Below are 25705 nucleotides of genomic sequence, written 5' to 3' on the forward strand. Positions count from 1 at the left end.
GATGCAGCCGCTGATGATGTATAAGTCTTGAGCTGCTGCAGAACTACAGATGCCAGTAGAGCAGTAGTATAAAGAGCGGTGATAGGCAGCTGGGGGCGGCACCCAGCTATAACACTGATGTACAGATGTTGCAGCACTACAGATCCCAGCATGCCCGGAGAGCCGCACAGCCCTGCTGCACACGGGGCGGTTGTGGGCAGGCACAGCCGCACCTCACTGGTCAGTGACCGCGCCGTGTGTTCCCTGACACATGGCTTACATGTGATGGTGCCCGGCCCCGCCCCCTCTCTAACACCTCCTCCAATCACAGAGGAGGTTTACCAGTAGGCGTGTCCCGGGCTTCAGGCAGTCCCGTGTTGGAGCTGCAGGATCCGGACGTGGAGCAGCTCGCCCCGCACTGACAGCCGCCGCTCCCGACCACAGTGCAGGCAGCTCGGACTCCGCTCCCGACCACAGTGCAGGCAGCTCGGACTCCGCTCCCGACCACAGTGCAGGCAGCTCGGACTCCGCTCCCGGCCACAGTGCAGGCAGCTCGGACTCCGCTCCCGGCCACAGTGCAGGCAGCTCGGACTCCGCTCCCGGCATGGACGCCTCCTCTACCGCCGCGGTGACCGCCGTGCACTGGTTCCGGAAGGGGCTGCGGTTACACGACAACCCGGCGCTGGTGGCCGCCCTGCGGGGGGCGCGCTGTGTGCGCTGCGTCTACATCCTGGACCCCTGGTTCGCGGCCTCCTCCTCCGGCGGGGTCAATAGATGGAGGTGAGGAGCGGGGCAGGTGGGCTGCCAGGACACGTGACCCGGGCACATACCTGAGGAGGGAGGGGCTACAGGCTGGCATCACAGGATGGTATGATGGGGCATCGCAGGAGGGCTGACATTGTTCAATGGGCAATGAAAAGCTGGCAGTGATGTCAGTAGGTGGCAGTGGCTTGAGGTGACATTGGCATGGGAGAAGTGGGTACTGCTTTTAGGTGGCATCAGGGGAGTGAATTGGCTTTGTGTGGCATCAGAGCAGTAGCATCAGGAAAGTGGGCATTGGCTTAGAGTAAACATTGGCATGAGGTGGCATTAGGGCATTGGTTTCGGGTGGCATCAGTGGAGTAAACATTGTCGTGGAGTGGGCATTGGATTGGGGTGGTATCACTGGAGTAAACATTGGCATCAGGGAAGTGGGCATTGGCTTGGGGTAGAATCAGCTTGAGCTGCTCTGCTTCGGGTTTAGGTAATGATGGGCGGGCTCTGGAAGTTGGCATGAGCATATGGGGTGGACTCATAGTGTTGAGTTACTATTGCATGTGGCAATGGCTATGATGGTTGCAGGTTGGCACTGACTTATGTCTTGGGTCCCAATCCCTCCCATTAGTTCTGAGGGTGGTGTTTATGCTGGCAGGTGTGTCCTGGAGGTTGGCATCAGCAGGTTATGTCAGACTGGCACTTTAGAAAGGGGCTGACTGGAGTTTGGCGCACCTTGGAGTTGTACTGTGCCAGGGCTCTTACTTAGCAGTGAGGACGTGACGGGCATCAGTTTGGCATTGCTGGTACAAAGGCGATCAGTGATGGCGGGGGTCACATGAGAGGGGTAAGTAGAGGGCGTTCATGTCTATAGGTGGTGTCTTATAGTAGTATATGAGGCGGGCACAGCTAGCGGGTTGTGTGCCAGGATGCACGTGTGGAAATATCAGTGCAAATTTATTATATAAACACTTGAGGCTCAGATAACAAATAACAAACTCAGCTCTGCTACATCTGTGTTTAGGGAGAACCTAGTATACCCCAGCCGGTGGCCCTTGACTGTCAGGGCATGATGGGAGTTGTAGTTTGCCACAGGTTAGGGACTAGGGACACCATAATCAGTGATTGCGGCATAAGAACGTACGAATAGACAAAGCTTCGATTCACAGATGTAATAACTGTTTTATAAGATGATAAACAGGTTCCCTCGGCCTGGACTTGTCGCCTCGCTCCTTAGCCCCGCCCGCCCCGCGTTGTATAAGCCGCACGCTTATTGTTTTGTAACCGATGGGGTTGGCCAATCCGCCCCATCCATGCCAGGAGGGTAGAGAAGAGCGGGCCGGTACCTATAGGAAGGATTCATGCAGTTGTGATGATAAAGCTCAATGTCTACTTATTAATAAGGAGTATTAAAGGTCAAAGGTTGAAAAACTTAAAGGGGCATTTTAGTCTTTTAAAGTGAACAACTATGCTCAGCGTATGCCATGAAGGGGGTTGACCTCTCTGAGTATAAGTAATATAGCTGAAGAAGGAATAGAGTGGAATACCCCTTTAAGAAGTTGTATTCCTTGAAGTCTCTCATTGTGTTGCAATATAATTCGCTTTAGAGTGGAATTCCCCTTTAAGAAGTTGTGGTCCTTGAAGTCTCTCATTGTGTTGCAAGCTTCCGCCCTCCAGCTGTTGCAAAACTACAACTCCCATCATGCCTGGACAGCCTTCGGCTGTCCAGGCATGATGGGAATTGTAGTTTTGCAACAGCTGGAGGGCGGGAGGTTCCCCATCCCTGCATTATACGGTTGTATAACGTGACTGGCCATGTGCAATGCTGCATTATCTCATCCACATAGCTGCAGCAGACGCCGTGGTGTCCTCAGGTTACCTCATCCCCAGTCACAGCGAGGGGTTTCCTATATGTGATGCAGAATATTGCAGATAGCGTTCTCTCACTTGCCCCCTGTGTGTTGTACTGGCCATCAGAGCGCCCAGTCCATGTCCACCGATCTTAAAGGGACACGGACTCTGCTTTGCTATTGGTGTCAGTCTATGCGATGGTTCCACCTTTCTCTCGTCTTTAAAGGGGTTGTTCACCAAAAATTCTGGTCATACAGATTTGTAATTTACTTAAAAAAATCTATTTAAAAAAAATCTCCAGTCTTCCAGTACTTATCAGCTGCTGTATGTCCTGCAGGAAGTGGTGTATTCTTTTCAGTCTGACACAGTGCTCTCTGCTGCCACCTCTGTCCATGTCAGGAACTATTTAGAGCAGTAGCAAATTCCTATAAGAAAACTTCTCTTGCTCTCCATACTAGAAAAAATACCTCATCCTGCAGGACGTACAGCAGCTGATAAGTTTTCTAAGGCTTGATTTTTTTTTTTTTTAATAGAAGTAAATTACAAATCTCTGGCACATTGTGGCAAAAGTTTATTTGAAAAGAGAATAATTGGGGGGTTGAACTACCCCTTTAATCAAGAATTTGAAGGTCTTTGACACGTTAGTGTAACACATTTTACCATTACGACCATCTATAAATGGGCATCACCTGAGCCAGCGGTCATGAGGCTGGGGCATGGCTGCTGCATATGTTGGGGGGAGATTATATAGATAGATAGATAGATAGATAGATAGATGCCCTTTAGGATCGGTTACGTTGCCCTCTCCCGGGGTGTGTGCAGGTGTATGTCCCTTTACCTCGCGTGCCCCTTTCCCTACACGTGTTCTCCTGTATAGCTGCAGGATTTCTGGCCCGGAGCCCAGCTATAACTTATATAAGTGTATTGTCCCGGAAGTCGCTTTTTTCAGGATGGGGCGGGCGTGTGTTGGCACTTCAGGCCTCTGTGTGTGTGGTGTTTATAATCAAAGGGTCTGAGGATTTACATAGGACTGCCGGGAAACCTACAGAAATCCCTACACAGTGAGACCAAAAAGTTCTATAACAGGTTCAGCTCTGCTACACCTACGTATATAGAGAAAGGGGGTGATTTATCAAACATGGTGTAAAGTGAAACTGGCCCAGTTGCCCCTAGTAACCAATCAGATTCCACCTCTCATTCCTTACAGACTGTTTGGAAAATGAAAGGTGGAATCTGATTGGTTGCTAGGGGCAACTGAGCCAGTTTCACTTTACACCATGTTTGATAAAAAATTGAAAACATTTTTTTATATTACATACTCCCCTCTTATCTAATGTTCCGACTGTCACATTGGCATGAAATGGCATTGTGTATATATTATCTAGCTCAGTCCTCCACTATTACGCTGCACTGGATATGACCCTATAACTTGGCGCGGCTGTGCCGGTATCAGTCACATTATATGCCAGTGTGTGGTGTTGAGCGTGCCAGCCACATCACCAGTCTCTGCAACCAATAGGAGGTGATGGTGATGCCCTGCAAGTAAGTGGAGCAGAGGTCATCAGGTTATAGTGAAGCGCGCTGTGCTTAAAGGGATATTGTGTGATGTTCTATGGGAATCCGTCATTGATCCCTATTAGTTCCCACAGCTGGAATATATACCATTCAGGGGTCTTGGTGATCAGTCCTTTGGGGGTACTCCTTAGATGTTATCCCATCTGTGGGATCAGTGTCTTTGCAGGTCACCTTGGCAGTGAATAAAGGGGCGCTCAAGCATGTGTGCTGCTGTTCTTGGGACTGGTCCCCACCTCTTTTAATCAGCTCCCTATCACCTACAGGTAGTCTTGGGGTAACATTTTTAAGCATGGAGACACATAGGTCCGCATAGGAGCTGGAGACACAAAACGGTAACACTCACTCCAGTAATGGAGGACGTCTACTTTACATTCTAGCTACATAATCGACACCAGCTGGAATATGTAATATACACCAGCTGCTTTAGAGTGTGATTCCCCTTTAAGAAGCCCCTGTCTCAGTCTTTAAGGTCTACAGTATTTCTGCCTCTCACTGTTATAGTTGTATAACATCACCCCACGCATGAGAGGCGGGATGATATCATCCACATACCTGCATCCTCAGGTTACCTCATTCCTGTTTGGGGGGGCTTCCCTATATGTGAACCAGAGGATCTCACGTGAAGCGCTAGAAATGTGAAGCCCTCCCTGTGTGGGAAGATTGACTAATAGGTTTTGGGTGTATTTGTGTGTCAGTCTTTACTGTAGTTCTGGCATTCTGTTCATGTACCTGGAGGATCAGAGCTGTAGCTCCGGCCGGGATGTTATCCGGTGATCACATGACCAGGGCTGAGGGAATGGCGCGGTGGTAGATCATGCATTTGTCATCCTTTACCTTGTGTGCACTGTTCCCGACACACAAGAAACGTGCGTTCCCTGACAGGTCTCTGACATGGCTGCAGGCTCTTCTGGCCTGGAGCCCAGTTGTAACTTATATAAGTGTGTTGCCCCGGAAGTCACCTTTTTGGAGCTGGGACGGGCTTCACCCTGTACACCCTGCCCCGTGTAACCCCCATCTGTATGACTGTAATCACCGGGTCTGGGGATTTACATAGGACTGCCTGGAAACATGCAGAGTCCTCTAGGCTCAGGAGAGAGTTCCTATACACAAACAATGCAGCCATATATAACAGGGTCCGCTCAGCTATTTGTGTGAACATGTACATATTCATGCCCATAGTTCTTCAGGACACACTGGCATCATTTGGGCGTATGGCAGCCATAAATGATCCGGCTGGTATCTGACTCATTCCTCCTTTATGTTGCAGTGGATATGACCCAATAACCTGGCGCTGCTCTGCCAGGAGTGATTAAAGTATATGGCAGCGCATGGTATTGAGCGTGCCAGCCGCGTCACCACGTGTCTCTTTTATTAGCATGGCAAGCAACCAATAAGAAGTGATCATGACGCCCTACAGCTGTGATAGGGTTGTGGTGAAAGGCGTCGTGCTCATGTGATATGCGCGAGGACATACACGTTGTATATCACATTATCCCATATACTGCTACTGTTATGATTTATAATTCCATAGCTAGGGAACCACATGGCTTCTGGAATATTGCAGTACCAGACACAGCCTGTATATAAAAGTGGCGCTGTTTCTATAAAAGAAAAAAAATCCTATTTGTCTACTCTCCTACACATGGTAATAGTCTTCTTGATCAGTGATGAATGCGTCTTGTCTCTTGCAGGTTCTTGCTCCAGTCTTTAGAGGATCTGGACTCCAGTCTAAGGAAGCTAGGCTCCCGTCTGTTTGTGGTGCGTGGACAGCCAGCAGATGTCTTCCCCAGATTATTTAAGGTGAGTTACCTATCCCACCCCTCACGGTACATGGAGTATGGCGCCCACATTACAAGACGTGTGTGTATATGTGAATACAGGCTTATCTGAACAATATGTTCAAGTGAGATAACACTCAGCTGAAGGTTGTCCTGCAATATATTGTGGCTTCAAGCTTAGATATGAACACAGCCTTACCGCATTAGTACAATATATCTGCTTTATGCTAAAAACAGCGCCACCGCTGTCTGCAGGCTGTTTGTGGTAGTGCAGCTCTGCTCTAAGCAGCAGGGGTCCCCTCTCCTGACGTCCTTACACCCTTTCACACTCCCACATATATTTTTTAGTGCCGCACATTGACGTCACCTTCTGTTCGTTAATTAAGGAATCCAACTTAATAAGACAGTTTCTATACGGCGAATCTTCCTTCTTTCCCCTGGCTAGTCCTTTCAAGTATTCTGCAGGGACGGCGTTCGCTCCTCTCCGCAGCGCTCGCCTCAGCCGCGTATATTTCTATCTTCGAATCTTCAGATGTTAAAAATAGAAACCGCCAACGCTGGAAGAAAAAAAAAAAAAAAAAGATCTCCCGCTATATAAGAGTATAAATAGATGAGAAGATGAACGCACGGATCACGTCTTGCACCTGCAGGAGTCCGGGCTTCAAGAAATCTCAATCCATGAAGGATTATTAAGTTTGTTACATCTCGGGGGTTGAATATACAGAATATTAACTAGCGGTAATGGATCTCATCACTGCTAATCAGATTTATTACAGATTTCAAGGGTGTTTTTACTTTCTTTAAAAACAAATGACACCTGAAATATAATTTTATATATATATATATATATATATATATATATATATATAAATTTTTTTTTTTTCATTCTTTTTTTCATCATTGTTAATAAAAAAAAAAAAAAAATATATATATATATATATATATATATATATATATTGACATCAACAAAATAAAGTGATCATTGAAAAAAAATCCATCCGTGATGCCATGTTAGTGTGAATCATTCCCACCATCATGGAGCTGTTACCTTTATTATTTGATAGTGGGAAGCCAGTGTATACTCCAAAATGAACTCAACTCAGACTCCAGACAAGAACCTTAAACTTAGAGGGTTTTTCCAGGGAAAATATACTGAGCTGTCCACAGGATTCTGTATTCTGGTAATGTGCAGCAATGGGGAATTTGATTGATTCCCTTGCAGATGCTTCCTTAAAGGGGGTTCACCTCATTTTTTTTATCTTTTAAATCAACTTGTACCACAAAGTGCCAGAGAGTTGTAATTTACTGCTATTAAAAAAAATCTCTTGTCTTCCTGTACTTATCAGCTGCCGTCTATTCTACAGGAAGTGGTGGATTCTCTACAGTCTGGAGAGCAGGATATGTTTTCTATGGGGATTTGCACCTGCTCTTGACAGTTCCTGTCACAGACAGAAGTGGTAGCAGAGAGCACTGTGTCAGACTGGAGATAATACACTACTTCATGCAAGACATACAGCAGCTGATAAGTACTGGAAGACTTGAGATTTTCTAATAGAAGTATATTAAAAATCTCTGAAACTTTCTGGCACCGGTTAATTTGAAAGATAAAACATTTAGGTGATCTACCCCCTTTAAAATGTCCAGAAACTGCACCACTCTCCTGTTCTCAGTTTGGGTGTGGGGTTTGCAGCTTTAAGTCATTGAAGCGAGTGGGGATGAACTGTAATAACACACACAACCTGAGGACAGGGGTGGTGCTGTTTTTACATGAAAGTAGCTGCTTTTTCTTATACTGAATAGCCCCTTTAAAAATGTCTATAAATAAACCAGTTACGTTGAAAATAGCATCCCCCCTCCCCCACGTTGGTTCCGTCTGCAGCAGCTGATGTGCCGTATACACTGAGAACATCAAACCGCTGCCTTCTGCATCTACTTAGTATTGCTGGAGGGGACGTTGCTGCCATAAACGTGACTGTGTGTTATCACGAGCCGAGCCTAATCCCCGAGCTCAGAGGGAGCCGCTGCTCTGGTGTCGCTCAGTCTTTGTCCTTCAGTTGTGTGTTCTGCACGACTTCCCCTGGTAATGGTCCTCCGGGGAGTGTGACAGTGACCTCGCAGCGCGTGCCTCATCGCACCGTGTGTTCACCTAGTATCTAGGCCAGGTACACATGGGAGTAAAAGCCAATTGCTATACAGCCAAAAACACAAGGATGCTGAACAGCTACAACATTCACAATCCCATCTGTCTGATATGGTGGATGTATATGGTAAACATATATACATGTATGTATAGTCAAAAATAAAAAAACACTAAACACATAAGATGCATAAAAATCGTTTTAAGTTTCTCACCTTAGCGTTGATCATATTACTATGAAAGCTGAAACATATATAAAGGAATCTTTACCAGTTTAGAAAAAACTTGACTTGATTGATAGTTTGAGTTTGGCAACATAGGGCTGCATCCAACTTCTCCAGCCGAGTGTTCAGGCTATGACAAACATTGCCAAACCCCAGACTTCCGGCAAGTATGCTTAACACTAATCTTTACATATCAGCCATGCCCCTCTGCTCCCCCTCATTTCCTGTATTGGACTGCAGCAGGAGCTTCCCCCCTCTGCCCTATCTGCAGACACAAAGATTAAGCCACACCCCCTTGTCTACGACACACTTTAACTCGTCATAAACCCAAAATGGCACAAATCAGCAGGAAATTGAAGGGGTTATGCCAAAAGCAAGCTAGCAGGCTGGGGATTGGTTGACGTACAACTATTAAGATCCCCTCTGATCACATGAATGGGGTCCCTTTCTTGTCCTCCTAGTGAGCGGAGTATACAGCTATCGTGGGAAGCCCCATAAAGGATGATCGGCGATTGTTGAGCATACATGCTGCCATTTTCCCTTTTTCTTGGGTGGTGGAGGTCCAAGGTTTCAGACCCCCACTGGTCACACATCTATCTCCTTGTCATAGATTTTTTTTTTTTTTTTTTTTTGCTTGATCCTCTTTACTGTCATTCATTGATTACAGTCACGTTGAAAAAAAAAATTGATAAGTCCTGGTCGGTCAAGGGTCTGGGTGCTCTGATCCCCACTGATCACTAGGACCAGCAGGAGGACACCCTTGCTAACTGTTTTCTCCCCACTCTGTCCTTATGGTAGAAAACAAGTCTCTATAGTAAGTCTTTGGGCCATCTCTTTATATAGATGGGAGAGAAGCGTTCAGCTGTGTGCTTCGCCCTACTTTTTTTGAGCAATTTCTGGGGTCTAAGCATCCAGACTCCGACTGATCAAAACCTTTCAGCATTTTCCGCTTAAGCACCACCAGGATAGTTACATAGCAGAGGGAGAAGAGGCCGTCTAACCAGTATCTGAAGGGAAGGAGGGTGAGGCCGGCTCTGGCCAGAAACTGGTAAGATGCTGCCTGCTCTGTGCGCCTGGGACGGCTCCAAAAATACTTTTAGTTATGGAACAAAGAGGAGAATGAAGATCTTAATCTGTCAAATCTGTAAATCTCTGTGAGACTGGCCAACCATCTGATGCATATGGGGGTGCCCCGACCCTGCTGACAGCAGATGTGTGGGGGATCGGGTATGTTACTCTTCAGTGCCCGAATTTAGTGGGCGTCCACATGTGGAGGTCATATGGCGGGATATGTTAATGGGATGTTGTGTTTCTAGAAACTTTTTACCACATGAATATGATGTACGTCACACTGAGAAGTGTAAAGGGCCCTATTAAACGGGACGATTATCGTGCGAACAATCGTTACATTATTCAAAATGAAACGATAATCGTTCTGTGTAATTGCAATCAACGACCGAAAAACCGTTCGTAAGTCGTTGATATAGATAGATCTGAACCTAAAATTATTGTTAATCGTTCGCTGTAATTCCACATTCGTTCGCTCAAGTTCCACATTTTTTCACTAATTATTTAGTGTAATTGCACATTGTTCATAGTAACGATCGCAATAACGATCATAGTAACGATTGTAACTAACGATTATCGTTAGTTACAATCGATTTCAGGTTAATGATAAACAATCTTGTTTGCGATCGTTTATCATTAGTCGTTAATTGTTAAAAATCGCTCCGTGTAATAGGACCCTAAGACTTTCTGGGGAAATGCGGACTCACCCTTAGTGTGGATTAGATGGATTACTTGTGCATGGAAATCCGCTACAAATCCATCCAGTGGATATTTACCCTTCAAGGGGCTCTCATGACTTAGGGTATGTTCACATTGAATAAAATGGGCGGAATTTCGCCTGTCTCAGTGTGTCATAGCATCTCTATGGGAGAGCGCGCATGTCACTTCTTTGAGCGGAGAGCCGCGACAGCGGAGGAGCATAGACAGGCTGTCGTCCTCTCCAATAGATGGGCTATAACACACTGAGGCAGGCGGAATTCCACCTATTTTACTCAGTGTGAACATACCCTTACTCTTCTTATAAAGCCCTCTAATTCGTAAAGAAAGTGAAAGTATTTTGCAGTTTAAGGTGTGTAAACAGTCCCTTCCCCCAGTCACTGAGCGGAGTGCTACCACATGTACACATTCCCATACATGGAGCCCTCCCCTGGACTCTGTACAGAGTCCAGGGCAGTCATAGAGTGCACAGAGGCCTGCCTGTGTAATGGATGCCGGCGGGGTGCTGCCTTGTCATTGCAAGCACAATAGAAGAGCTGTATTGTTGGTAACGCTTATCAAGCATTTGTCAGTAGCAATAAGGAAAGACTTTATCTGGCAATATGCTGTATACAAGTTGTCACATTCAGTGATCTATATATAAGGATGTATGGTGTCTATATGTGCTGCAGGAGCCATGAGCTTAAAGGGGTTATCCAGCGCTACAAAAACATGGCCACTTTCTTCCAGAGACAGCCCCACTCTTGTCTCCAGGTTGGGTGGGGTTTTGCTGCTCAGTTCCGTTGAAGTGAATGGAGCTTAATTGCAAACTGCACCTGAACTGGAGACAAGAGTCGTATTGTCTCTGAAAGAAAGTGGCCATGTTTTTGTAGCACTGGATAACCCCAGTGGCTTGCTTTAGAGGAGAACATCTAAAGTAAAGGTCAGGGCTTCAAGGTGAAGGGCCTGGGTGCCCTCTGGATGGATATGGTGGCCCCGGCAGCTCCTGGTCTGGTGTATTCTGTGACATTTATCAGAATGTCCACCATATAGTAGAGGTCCCCGACTGGTTGAAACGTCTCCATGCAAACTGCTCAGTCTATCAGGGTTTCTGGGACTGTAACCCACAGCAATAGGGCCAGATCCTGAAAGGGGGTGCCTTGATGATGGGTGGGTTGATATTGTGATAAATAATACCACCCTACCATTACCCATAATACCCGCTCAGCACTGCTGTGCCGTTTTGCTATGGCACATGTATAACCCCTTCTCTTGCGATTGCAGGAGTGGGGCGTGAACCGGCTAACGTTCGAGTACGACTCGGAGCCGTTCGGTAAGGAGCGAGATGCAGCCATCATGAAGTTAGCCAAAGAAGCTGGCGTGGAGGTGATCGTGGAGAACTCGCATACTTTGTATGACCTGGAAAAGTAAGTCGCTTCAGCCCTGCATTTTATCTTGCTTAATGGGGAACAGCAGGTTAGACAAATGTAATCTGTGGATAGCCCCTATAGTGCCCGGGATGGTAAGAAGGAAGGTATGCGTGTTACTATCCTCCTCTGCGCCGATCCCGCACTGTTAGTTGGGTAAGCTCTGCTCCAGAGGACCATTAGGAGCACTGCCGCGTCATTCAGCCTGCCCCCTCCATTGATTATCATTAGAAGGGCAGGGACGTAGCAGTGCTCCTAACAGGGCATCGGAGCGAAGATTACTCCAATTAACAGCGTACGGCCGACTCAGAGGAGGAAGGTAACACACATACCTTCTTCCTCAGCGTCCCCAGAGCTATAAGGGGCTATCAACAGGTTAGATTCGTTCCCCTTTAATAATAATTATTTTATTTATATAGCACCAACCTATTCCATAACGTGTCATCACTGAGATCAGTCCCTGTCCTTACAATCTAAGTATTTCTAGTCTTAAATTTCTAATGGGCTTTTTCCAATTGAAGGCCGCAACATGCAGATATAGTAGATTGGCATTCAGCCGCCCTGACTTTTGCTCTACATTTTGCAGACGTTGCTCGGCCTAACCCAGTTAAATTGAGATTCCTGTTGCATACAGCAGCCAAGCAAGGGCTCTGCTGCCACCTAGTGTGCGCTCCCGCCTCGTGCAGTCACACAGCATGGCATGTGCTCGGAGGGGTAGCCGTGTCAGTACAGCTCCACCCCACACGTGCAGGGCAGAGAGGCATCCTACCGAGCCAAAAGCGTAATCGCTGGCACAGAAAGCTTGGGGGGGGGGGAATAAATGATGGAAACTGCAGTTGCATAAGTTGTTGACAGCAGTGGAGAGCTCTGGCAATGTAATGAGATTTCCCTCCGCCGGGCTGGGCAGCAGGGAGGCTTGCATTAGTGTTATATAAATGCACTGTGCTATCCCACAATGCTTTGCTGCCACGTACAGCTCAACGCAGGAGATCAGGTCTGTTCCTGTAGAATTGATCCAGGAACATTGTGTTATATACAGTATACGTGGGAGAGAAGCCGCTTCCTGGTGTGTTAGCAGGTCAAACCTGTGTATACCAGCAGCATATATGTCATGTGCAATGTACGTAGCTAGGCTCACTGGCTACTGTACGTCAGTATACTCCAACCTAGGGCTTTACAGCTGTTGCAAAACAACTACTCCCATCATGCCTTTGGCTGTCTGGGCATGATGGGAGTTGTAGTTTTGCAACAGCTATATTGCCACAGGTTTAAAGGGAACCAATCACGCCGAAATTGCCCCCATTGATAAGGAAGCGTGCTGGTACATCAGCCAGCACGCTTCCCAAACATCCCCCTGTCCCCTCTGTCCCCTCTTTTGTTAGCCCGTAATCTTACTTTTGCGATGTCCCGCGCCGTATGCTAATCAGCCCTAAGTAGTCCGGGTGGGCTGAACTAGTCAAGGTGGGCTGTACTAGTCACGGGCCTGGGCGCTGTAATCACGCCCAGAGGGGCGTGATTCAAAGACCTTCGCTCCACCGACGTCATCTCTGGCCCGCGTTCACGTCGGCGGCGCGCCGCGTCTTTCGCATGCCGCGCATGCGCAGTACGGCGGGAGAAGACGCTGACGTACTGCGCGTGCGCGGCGTGCGGAAGACGTTAGCGGCGCTTGCGTTCCAACGCCGACGTCTTCCGCACGCCGCGCACGCACAGTACGTCAGCGTATTCTCCCGCCGTACTGCGCATGCGCGGCATGCGAAAGACGCGGCGCGCCGCCGACGTGAACGCGGGCCAGAGATGACGTCGGTGGAGCGAAGGTCTTTGAATCACGCCCCTCTGGGCGTGATTACAGCGCCCAGGCCCGTGACTAGTACAGCCCACCTTGACTAGTTCAGCCCACCCGGACTACTTAGGGCTGATTAGCATACGGCGCGGGACATCGCAAAAGTAAGATTACGGGCTAACAAAAGAGGGGACGGAGGGGACAGGGGGATGTTTGGGAAGCGTGCTGGCTGATGTACCAGCACGCTTCCTTATCAATGGGGGCAATTTCGGCGTGATTGGTTCCCTTTAAAATAGATGAATAATAGACAACACCATAGGAGAGATTTTTTTTTTTTCTCCATTCAAGATGTCAGCAGCTGCATGGTGAGTGTTTCCAGGTAGAAGCTTGAAGATGTTTAGCAGACACGGAACAGAGCAAAAATTAGCTAAAAAACAATATACAATTATGAGCCAATGACACTGGAAGGTAGAGCAGATCCGTGTCATTGAACTGTTTATTTTGTGTACTTGTGGTCAACCACTGATAACGTTTTGGTGTTATATGTTGCACTGCAGTTGATTTGAAAGAAAAATATTTTCACTAGAGTACCCCTTTAACAACTTGTGTACCGGTAGAGGTCATACTGGTGTCTGGATGTTCTGTACACAGGATCTGACCCCACTTGTGATCTTTTGCAGAATTATTGAGCTGAATGGCAACAGCCCTCCATTAACTTATAAGAGATTTCAAGCCATCATCAGCCGCATGGAGCTTCCCCGTAGACCAGTCCCGACCATCACAAGACAACAGATGGAGCCCTGCCGAGGAGAGATCAAGAACACGCATGACGACACCTTTGGGGTGCCTTCTTTGGAGGAACTTGGTGAGTCACTGGCTTCCTATCTCAGTCGCTAGACCATGGGTCTCCAAACTGCAGCCCTCCAGCTGTTGCGAAACCACAACTCCCATCATGCCTGAACAGCCAAAGCTTTGGATTTGGCTGTTCAGGCATGATGGTAAATGTAGTTTTGCAACAGCTGGAGGGCCGCAGTTTGGAGACCCGTGCTCTAGACCATACTAATGTCTTACATTTAGTAGAGTTTGTCTAGAGAACCCCTTTAACGTTCAGTACGTTAGCGGCCGTTCACACCAATTACCTACTTTTCCATCAGGCTTCCCGTGTGAGAGCCTAGGGGCTGAAGTTTGGCCCGGAGGAGAAACAGAGGCTCTGGCCCGTCTGGACAGACACTTAGAGCGGAAGGTATGAGCAACCATAATTTATGCAAAAGACAGGTTTAAAATCTTTCAATTTAAATGGCATTTGGATATAGCAGAGTTGAGTTTATCTAGTGCTAATCTCACTACTAAATGCATACGTGACGAATCCAACTCTGCTACATCTTCGCATAGGTTTAGGTGTAAATTCACACAACCAGTCACTTACTTGTGCTCCCTTCTTCCTCTGTTTTTTCAGGCCTGGGTGGCAAATTATGAGCGGCCACGAATGAATTCCAACTCTTTATTGGCGAGCCCCACAGGTCTCAGTCCTTACCTGCGGTTTGGCTGTCTGTCCTGCCGCCTCTTTTACTACAGACTACAGGAGTTGTATCAGAAGGTGAGAAGCAGGATTTATAGATGTCCTTTATATGATGATTTTATAATGTTGATTACTTACAACCTTGGTTCTCTATCTCCAGGTGAAGAAGAACAGCCCTCCCCCACTCTCCCTGTACGGCCAGCTCCTCTGGAGAGAATTCTTCTACACAGCGGCTACCAACAATCCCAAGTTTGACCAAATGGAAGGGAATCCAATCTGTGTGCAAATTCCATGGGACCGCAACCCAGAGGCCCTCGCCAAATGGGCAGAAGGGAAGACTGGCTTCCCGTGGATCGATGCCATCATGACGCAGCTGAGACAAGAAGGCTGGATCCATCACCTGGCGAGGCACGCTGTGGCCTGCTTCCTGACACGGGGGGATTTGTGGAACAGCTGGGAATGTGGGGTTAAGGTGAGTGACCGGACCCCCCAGCCCTACTTTGGCAGCGTTGCGATTTCATGTTACACTGGAGCGAACTTGATGGACCAATTGATCTTTTTCTGCCAACAATCTTCTGTTTCTATGACTGAGAATTTTGGTTCATGTCCTCCTTTAATAGAACTTAATCATTGACAATGCCAGCCAACAATCTATTGTGTATGTGAGCAGAGATATGTCAGAAGTTTCTGCTAGCGGCTTGTCTCCCCCTGGCCCCTTGAGTAAGCATGCTCGCTATACTAAGCTGAGTGGGCACATTTATCAGGAGGTGGGAGATAGTTGTCAGCAGAACTTTTATATAACCACATTGTACATTGCACATTAGGAGAAACTGTGTAAACTGCTTGGAATCCTGGGAGTTTTCATCTCTGAAGCTCATGATTCCCAAATTAGGATCCCTACATGTCATAGTAATGAGTTTTGTTGGTACTCTCCTTTAAAGTGTCACTGTCGTGAATTTTTTTTTTTTTTGCAGAAATCAATAGATTTTAAGAAACTTTGTAATAGGTTTATTAGCCGAAAAATGAATTTTTATCATGAAAAAGCAGTTTGAAGGTCTCCCCCCGTCTTCATTGTTCTCCTATGGAGAGAGCTAAATAAAAGACCAAAACAGGACAACAAAGAGTTAATCTACAAATACCTCACCCTCTATCTCCTCTGACAGTCAGCACTGACCTCTCTGAGCTCTGATTACAGCTGTCACCCAGCTCTGTGCCTGTAATCCTCTGTTATCTGCTTTCTGCTGTCGGCTAACTCCCTCCTTCCTCCTCCCCCTAGAACAGACTGGGTACGTCTGATGCAACAAGTCACAATTTCCTGATTTTTTGCAGTGGATGGAAAAGAGGCGGGAGGGGGGGACCTGGGAAAAGGCTTTTTAAATGCAGATAATGGCATATTAGGCTAATAAACCCAATTACAAAGTTTCTTGACTATCGATTTCTGCAAAAAAAAATAAAAAAATACGACAGTGACTCTTTAACTATAGGGTGGGCTTTGGCTTGCAGTACTTGGTTTCTTGGTGGTTTTCACATTTTGATCTGTCATTCCTATCCTTGGCCAGGTGTTCGATGAGCTGCTGCTGGATGCGGACTTCAGTGTGAACGCCGGCAGCTGGATGTGGCTCTCTTGTAGCGCCTTCTTCCAGCAGTTCTTCCATTGTTACTGTCCTGTGGGCTTTGGAAGGCGGACAGACCCCAGTGGCGACTATGTCAGGTATGATGGGTACATGAAGGTGATAACTACTTTGGTCGTGATAACTACTTTGGTCATACTTTATACTATCTGCTATGTTCTTGCTTGACATAAATGAGGTGAGGTAGGGAGAAAGGAGCACATGTAATGTCATATTTGTGGGGGCAGGGATTAGGTAGGGGGTAGGTTAAAAAAAAAAATTATATATATATAAAAAACATTTTTATTTTCTTAATTTCTTTCCCCTTCCTTTGCAGACGATACTTGCCAGTACTGAAGGGTTTCCCTTCCCGTTACATATATGAGCCCTGGAATGCTCCAGAGTCTGTTCAGAAAGAAGCCAAATGCATCATAGGTGTAGACTATCCTAAACCCATTGTGAATCATGCAAAAGCCAGCAGGCTGAACATTGAGCGCATGAAACAGACCTACCAGCAGCTGTCCCGCTACAGAGGCCTCTGTGAGTACCTACTCACTCCTTACAGTCCACCGGTATAGACTCTCTGTATAGGTGCAAGCGGCATCAGTGCTGAAGCCCCAAATAGTTTTCTGGGGAGCTAGCAGAAGGAAATATGTCTAATCCAGATAACCCCTTAAAGACTTTGTATCCTAAGATCTGGTCAGGCCCTGTCTATATGTTGTATTGGCATATATACTCATGATACAGAAGGAGTTCTCTGCCTTGGACCCACCCTTAGGAGTATGTGCAAACTGGTTCCAACTATGTAAATGCAGCTCTGACCCATTCACACAGTGCAATACCAGATACAGTCTATTAGGTGGCGCTGTTTGAGGAGAAGAAAAGGTGGTGGTGTGTGGAGAAGAAAAGGTGGTGGTGGTGGTCTAAATTTTGGCATAATTCTGATGTCTTGCTATTCTAGGTATACTGGCGTCTGTTCCTTCCTGTGCAGAAGATCTCAGTGGCCCGATCAATGACCCTGCTGCTTCCCATCTGACACCTATAGAGCCAGGTAAGTGCTCATATATACGGACAGAGACTAAAGAAATCAATGGGATTGGAGTATGGAGATACCTTACTAGAGACAACCTATATGACATAGTGAGGTGCAGCTCCCAGACGAAGTCAATTGGGGCTGAATATAGGACCTAGCAGCCAAAAGACAGATACCAAACCTACAGACAGAACACATGCTGTAGCCCAAATGAATTGTTGGAATGCCTCCATTTCCTGTAGGATTAAATAGCTTGCTGTAGGGCACTTTATAGACGTTCTATCCCTAATCCTACATTTGGATTTGCTTACTCATATTTGTATTGTGCCTGCACTGTATATATACTCCTTGGCCATTTTTCTGTTCTGGTTCATCTGTTGTATCACATACTACATACTATGGTATATTTTATGTAAATAAAGTTCCGTTCTGTTTGTAGGTGAGTGTCCTTACTAGGGCTGGTTCAGCAGAGCTGTGTGTGTGTGTATCTAGTCTGGTACCGATCCTAAAAATTGCTGGAAGGGAAGGAGCAGAACATTGTCCTGCTGAGTGTGCATTAAGACAGAGCAGTTCTGGATGTGTGATGCTGCGGATATGATAACCCCATTATCTTGAGATTGACTGGGCTTTTTCTTAGAACCGTATTACATAGGCTGATTATGGGCCAAACAGGCCCATTCTGACATGCCTTAAAATCATCGTCCATCTGGCGCACATCTGTCCATGTAATAGGGGATGTGCAGTCGGTTGTCCAGCGAAAATCTTTTTCTTTCATATCTACTGGTGCCAGAAAGTTACACAGATTTGTAATTTACTTCTATTAAAAAATATTGTATCTTCTCATACTTATTAGCTGCTGTATGTCCTGCAGGAAATGTGGTGTTTTCAGTCTGACACAGTGCTCTCTGCTGACCTCTCTGGCCAAGACAGGAACTCTCTCTCCATTTTCTATGAATCCCCTATGAAACCTCTTCTGCTCTGGACAGTTCCTGTCTCGGCCAGAGATGTCAGCAGAGGGCACTGTGTCAGACTGACAATAAAACACCACTTCCTGCAGGACATACTGCAGCTAATAAGTATGAGAAGTTTCCAGATTTTTTTTTAAAGAAGTTAATTACAAATCTATATAACTTTCTGACACCAGTTGATATGAAAGAAAAAGATTTTCGCTGGACAACCCCTTTAACGCAGAAGGTCATGCTGTGTAGCAGTTTTAGTGAACGAGCAGCGATCAGCGACAGCTTACTGAGTGGCTCGGGCTGTTTAGTACGGCCTTTAGCCTATGCCTTCCCAATAGAAGATCATAGTCATGATCATAAAGTGTCAACCTGCTGGAATTAGTTGTGATCTCTGGGGAAACCTGGGAGAGACCCTCTATTGATGGCTGTGTATTACATTGCATTTTGGTCAGAGTAGGGCTGGGCCATTCATTTGCCCAGTGACTGCTGCTCGATCAAAATTTTTGCCAAAATCGCAAATTTGGTTATGACCCCGCCCCTGACTGAGGCCCCGCCTCTCACAGGAAGCCGACAGTACAGTGTACAGAGTGTGGTTGTGAAGTACTAACAGGCTGTGTACAGGAGAGGAAAAAAACCCTTTCCATCAGGCCTGTGTCTCGGGCAGTACAGACCTTGACTGTCTGTTCCAACTTATAGTTCTAAGTTTATAGTGCGCTCTGAGAATCAAACACCCTGACACACTGATAGTTAAGGTGCATCTCCTTTATTCATAGGTGGCAGCCAGTTTATATACCCTGGGGGTATGTGTTCTTCTACTAAGGCTCATGTCAGCACTTCATTGGCTGAGATACAAAACTTACGTAGCACTAGTGTTACTTACATAAGCTTTAAGGAATGTAAGCTTATCTATGTGTTTAGAAGATCAGCCCCATATTGTAATGGCTTCACTAAATATACAAAATGTCACATCCTTAACACTGTCTGCGCCCTCCCTCCTCCTCAACCTCCCAGTGCAGGGTCCAGGATCACCTGCCTCCCTCCTTGCCTGTACCCCTGCCAGTTCTTGAAGGGAATCTGTCAGCACTTTTTCTGGTTCTGAGGTGCTGACATTTTCAGGGAGGTCTGTGTCTGTTAGTGTGTGTTACCTTCCTTTTTCCGCTCGCTGCTGTACTTTGTCCCAAATCTGGTCCATAACTTTCTGCACAAGTGTCAAAGAGGAGTAATGGTTCCGCGTTTGTGCCGCACTTCGACACGCCTCACCACTACTCCCTCCTCCCAGCTTCACTTATATATTCATTGCGGCTTCCTTCCGGCTTCCTGCAGACGTCATCTGTCGCTGCGCATGCGCCATTGACAGCAGGGGCTCTGCGCATGCACCCATGCTAGTACGGCTTGCTCTGTGCGGCGTGCGTGCTTCTGTGGAACAATTTGTGCATGCGCTGTAGTGCGTAGGAGCGGCGCAGTTGCCTATGCCTATGCCCTTAGTTGTTTTGCACTGCGCAGCATGCGGCCATTGCTGTCAACGACGCATGCGCAGCAACAGATGACGTTGGCAGGAAGCCAGAGCAAGGCCGCAGTGAATATTTAAGTGAAGCTGGGAGGAGGAAGTAGTGGTGAGGCGTGCCGAAGTGCGGCACCATTACTCCTCTTTGACATTTGTGCAGAAAGTTACGGACCAGAGTACAGCAGCGGGCAGAAAAAAGGAAGGTAACACACACACTAACAGACACAGACCTCTATCTTCTCCATATATCCATCTAGTCTTTCTACCTATTTCCATATAGTCATCTTTTCTATTTCTTCTATAAACTTCCACCATATATCTGTTTCCTCTCTACCAGTTCTGTGCTATACAGTGTAGCTGGTTACATTACTTCTACCACTCTTTAGTGCCTTATAGTATCTGCATGCAAAAAATGTTAGATTATTAGAGATGAGCGAATCGGGTTCGAGTCGAGGCCATATTACCAAACAGTAGTTTTGCTCAATGTTTTTCAACCAAAACCAGGAGTGGATTGGAAACACGGAAAGGCTATGTTCACACACTGTTAAACTTTAGTGGACGGCCACCATTTAATGGCAAATAACAGACGTTATTTCAAAACAACGGCCATTGTTCTAAAATAACGATAATAATTTGCCATTAAATGGCAGCTGTCCACTAAATTTCATAACCCCTCCATAGGTTATAATGAACAGATTATAAGAGTTGGGGGGGGGGGAGCTATCCTAGTACATCAAACTACGGCAGGTAATTGGCCGATAATCGTTTGGTGTAACAGAGCCTTAACACTTTACGCCATATCACCCAGACCCAAACTAGAGCAGCTTTCTACTAGGTTGGAAAGCAGGCAGCAGACCCCGTTTTCCTCTGCCCCTTCCCTATGCCATGGTCCAAGGGTGTCAAGTGGTTGAGATGGTAGCTGAGTAACCTGGTTAGTCCATGTGTTTCACAGCCTGTTCATCGTAGTCGCTGTTGCCAAAAATATTCCTGAACGTGATCCTGTTGATGGGTTTCTCGCTTAGCGGGAAGTGTCTACACAGGCCTGACAGCAATGCTCGCTCATGTGGCGGTAACGCGTCTAGACGGCCACATTCATATTTAATACCTGCAGTTCAGGCCTAAACCTAGAAAACCTAAGCACGCAAAATGTGTTTTCTTGTTCACCCTGGTAACACAGGCACTGTCCCGCTATTGCTTGGTAGGAGACATTTAAAGGGTTGTTTCAGTGTCAGTTTAGGACATATGGACACCAAAGAGGAGGGGTCCCTTAGTCTGGTGCCACGCTCAATGTATCAAAACGGAGTTGTTGTGGTGCCCCTGCGTCATCTCTGTATTGCATGTTTGGGTATTAAACTGAATGGCTATCTATATCCCCCTAGTGCCAGCCAACCTACGAGGATGCTGGGGCCCCACCAGGAAACAAATTCTACAGCGTGCAGCACTAAATACTGCTATTCAATGACGTTATTCCTTCCAGCATTGTACATCATGGGGAAGATTTATTCAACATGGTGTAAAGTGAAACTGGCTCAGTTGCCCCTAGCAACCAATCAGATTCCACCTTTCATTTTCCAAAGAGTCTGTGAGGAATGACGGGTGGAATCTGATTGGTTGCTAGGGGCAACTGAGCCAGTTTCACTTTACACCATGTTTGATAAATCTCCCCCCCATGTCTCCAGCAATGCTAAACCTATACCAAGGGACAGCGCAAAATTATTCAAAATGGTGAATGTCTGAACCAGTGACAAACACTGCAGTGCAGTACAAGAGGCCTCTCCATCAGTGCCAGACAGATACCACAGCTCAACACACACATTTCAGCACACAATACCTCCCCACCAGTGCCTGTCACCCCAGTGCAGCACACAATACCTTCCCACCAGTGCCTGTCACCCCAGTGCAGCACACAATACCTCCCCACCAGTGCCTGTCACCCCAGTGCAGCACACAATACCTCCCCACCAGTGCCTGTTACCCCAGTGCAGCACACAATACCTTCCCAGCAGTGCCTGTCACCCCAGTGCAGCACACAATACCTCCCCACCAGTGCCTGTTACCCCAGTGCAGCACACAATACCTTCCCACCAGTGCCTGTTACCCCAGTGCAGCACAAAATATCTCCCCTGCAGTGCTAAGCAAATGCATTTCAGCACAAAATACCTTCCCAGCAGCAAATCCTACAGTGCAGCACAAAATGCAGTGCCAGTCACCCCAGTGCAGCAGTGAACCTCTCCACCAATGCTAAACAAATACCCTAAGGGAACAAACACACACACACCGTATACGCAGCAGATCTGCAGCAGATTTGAAGGTGCAGATTTGATGCTGTGTTTAGTTATTTAGATCTAATCTGCTGCGTATTGCAGCAGTAAATACGCTGCGTTTACGGTGTGTGTGTTTATACCCTAATGGTTCAAAATAGCGCCCTAGCAGCACCAAAGCTACAAAATACATCTCCAGCAGTGCCCAGTACCACAGTGCAGCACAATATACCACTCCACCACCACTAAACATATACCACAGTGCAGTACAAAATATCAGTGCCAAACACAATACAACAGTCCCTGTTCCTTTCCCTTGTCGTCACAGTCCCTCCTCTCCTCCTACAATGCTAATGCAGGGCGGCCATTGTGAGTACAGTTTCTGTTTTTAAATCCCTGCTTTGTGCTAATGTCTGGTACAGACAGGGACCCCGAGCCTCTTTTGTAGATATAGGTGTGGGTCCCCATTTGAGGCCTTCATGGAATATCTGTGGTCATGCTATAAATTTCAGCATAGGAATGAAAGGGTTAATACAGCAACCATTGAGTAGTGGGTGTGCACATCTTACATAGATATTTATGTGAGAGCTGAGCTGTGATTGGTTGCTGTGGGCAGATTACACCAGTGTATAGTTTACATCCTTTGGTAAATCTCCATCATCGTATGTACTATTTGCAGGTTATGATGCTTTATGCACTGGCCGTGGCTTATTTAATTGAAAGTTTATAGATACCTGTAAAATCTGCCTTATTTGCTGCTGCCAGACACCGAGAATGTGGTCCCCTTAAATCTAAAGTAAAGTAGTAAAATAGTCCCTGACGGCTTCTCCCCTCTGCATAAGGAACGTGCCTGCAATGTAATGATCAGTTCCTGAACTGCAGAGAAGAAAAATCCTCTTCTAAGCATTAAGATTAATCATCTGGAAAGTCCATGTTTCTTTCGCCAGACATTTTTATGCCTTTAATACAGTGAGATTAATTTTCTACTATTTCATTCAGCTCCCAAGCTGTCCTTGTGTGCACCCGACTCCCCCAAACGTAAGAACCAAGACTCCATGGAGGGACCGTGCAAGAAAGCCAGGATGCAGAGCGTCAGAGACTTCTGAATGCAGATGGGGAGCCGTGCGTCCTCCTCTAGGTAAGGGGCCTGGACCTGTCATATAGGATGTAGCTGGCATTCTGTCTACTACTACAGCGAGGATGGGATATAGGCCTTTATGTTCAGCTGCAGACCCTTAGGCTATATTTCTAATGTTGTGATGAGTACATGTGCATAGAGGGCCACTCCTCTAGCACAATCTCACACCACTGTACACCCGTCTAAAGGCCCTATTGCACGAAACTATTATCGGCCATATTCACCGATAATCGTCTTGTGTAATAGAAGGCAACGATTGTTGAAGCCATTGCAGACGTTTGTCTTTCAACGTGTTGAAAGATACAACTATGATAGCAGCGATCTGCTGCCGTCGCTCCATGGAATCTGAGCGGTGGCAACAGATCTCTGCTATAGGCTGCCCGGGCGATATAGAGATCACCTGGGCAGCCCCCCCCCTGTACTTACCTGCTTGCTGCTGCCACATGTAATGGCGGCGGCAGGGAACGAGGAGCAAACGTGCGCTCTGTCGCCCCCGTGTAATAGGGGCTTAAGGGTAAATTTACACAGATTATCTGCCAAAGATTTAAAGCCAAAGCCAGGAATGAATTTGAAAAGAGAAGAAATCTCAGGCTTTCCTTTATGACCTGATCTCTGTTTATTGGCTGTTTCTGGCTTTGGCTTCAAATGTTTGTCTGATAATCTTTCTGTGTTAATGGACCCCAAGGTATACACGGCCAGTGCTGATTTTCTCCTCGTTTTCCATTCCTTTAGATAGGACAGGTGAGTAATCAGATTAAAGAAGCACTCCAGGGTTTTGGGTTTTTGGACATGTAAGGGCCCGGTAACACTACAGAATCAGTGCTAAAATTCTGCTTGGAGCACCCGTCCGTGGACTCCATGCCGAATCCCACTTGCTGTCTCTTTGAGTGGAGACGAGCAAGGTCTTCCATTGAAAGAGGGGACTGGATTCGGCACAGATTCCGTGGGCGGGGTTCAGAGCGGAATTTCAACGCCGATTCTGTAGTGTGAACAGGCCCTAATGCATTCCCTGTATTCCTGCAGTGTCATTTATTTCATCCCAGCTCAGCTTCTTCCATACATTTCATTACTGTAACTGGGTCATGTGAACAGACCACCAGAAAACTACAGGATTATGTTATAACCTATCATATCCCTCCTGGCCAACCAGCTCCACACTCCTTTTTTGCAATGTATGTCTTCCATTCACAGAATGCTGCTGAAGATAGTTTGTTCCCCTTTTTGAGGGACCAGAGCAGCAGTGATATAGTAGTTGAGATATAACCCTCCCCTGACTCGCACTGCTTGTCTCTAGAGTGTCCTGTGTGATTTAGACTGACACTGCTGTCCTGTGTGTAAAAGCTTCAGTAACAGAAAGAAACGGAGACAGACTGAAGCTGTATCTCATATAATAGTGTGACTTGGGGGAGAGAAGATCAGTGTCACTGATCACTTGGTGATCTTAGGCAGTGATGAGACTCTACCCCCTCTTCTTTCTGCAAGCCAGAGGCATCGTGGGTATGTAGGGGCTACTTTAGGTACATTGTGGGTCTCTAGCTCTCTTTAGTAGCAATACATCTATAAGGCCACAGGGTCATAATAAACCGGGGGGGGCTGCAATGGGAGCATTCAGATAGGCGTCTGCATATACTGCAGCACATCACGTGGGAGCGAGATCTCCTGCACAATGGTGTTCTGTACTGCTCACAGCTGAGGCTGGGATTTGAGTGGAGGTCCTCAGGGACGCACTTCTCACAGTTCATAACACATTGCCTGGTATATATCTATGTCTGTCCTGATGTCCAGTGCTGCTGGGTCACTAGTAGGCCAGGTCAATATGGGCAAAAATTTACATCTCAATTTTTTTTTTTCCCTTGCTAAATCCCCAATGTATCTATCCCTGATCCTCCCTACAGGTAAGGAGAGGAGAGCTGCCAGTGTCTCTATGTACTGTGACAGTGCGGTGTCTGTACATACAGCCCCAAGGCCTGCACAGTATATTCAGACACTGCACTACTACAGTATATACAGACTCTGGCTGGCTGTGCGGTCCGCAGGGGGAGGCAGCTGATAGCTGGCTCCCCCTGCAGACAGACAGCTTTTTTTTAATGGGGACTCTTAAAGGGAACCTGTCAGCCGTGATGCCATGGCGGAGACCGCCTGACCCACCCAGGTGATTTCTCCACCCGACCCACCCAGGTGATTTCTACACCCAGGGACCGGATCCAGGAGCGGGACTTCTACGGAGGGTTACGTATACTGGTCTCCATTGGGGGGGGGCTGGGCGGGCTCCACCATGGCATCCTGGCTGACAGGTCCTCTTTAATTATTTGAAAATATTTGATTAAGCACCCAGCCCTGGTCACTAGAAGATCTCTTCAGCTCATCGCTATCTGGGAAAGTAGACCAACATGACTTCCAGTGCTACGCTGTT

At 46.9% G+C, this 25705-nt stretch overlaps 1 protein-coding gene across 1 annotated transcript in view; it reads left to right on the top strand.

Moving 5' to 3' along the window:
- The first annotated feature begins 359 nt into the window (after positions 1–359).
- The window catches only part of CRY2 (cryptochrome circadian regulator 2), a 30494-nt gene continuing 5148 nt past the window's right edge, over positions 360–25705 (top strand). The window contains exons 1-11 of the mRNA XM_069965335.1: positions 360–759; positions 5850–5958; positions 11346–11488; positions 13949–14133; positions 14423–14511; positions 14725–14865; positions 14948–15259; positions 16347–16498; positions 16735–16937; positions 17359–17448; positions 23154–23292. Of these exons, the coding sequence (XP_069821436.1) occupies positions 584–759; positions 5850–5958; positions 11346–11488; positions 13949–14133; positions 14423–14511; positions 14725–14865; positions 14948–15259; positions 16347–16498; positions 16735–16937; positions 17359–17448; positions 23154–23260 (1707 nt within the window). The 5' untranslated portion in view covers positions 360–583 and the 3' untranslated portion in view covers positions 23261–23292. The remainder of the gene's footprint in view (positions 760–5849; positions 5959–11345; positions 11489–13948; positions 14134–14422; positions 14512–14724; positions 14866–14947; positions 15260–16346; positions 16499–16734; positions 16938–17358; positions 17449–23153; positions 23293–25705) is intronic.

The sequence above is a fragment of the Dendropsophus ebraccatus genome, chromosome 4 (genome assembly GCF_027789765.1).
Source record: "Dendropsophus ebraccatus isolate aDenEbr1 chromosome 4, aDenEbr1.pat, whole genome shotgun sequence".
Lineage (NCBI taxonomy): Eukaryota > Metazoa > Chordata > Amphibia > Anura > Hylidae > Dendropsophus > Dendropsophus ebraccatus.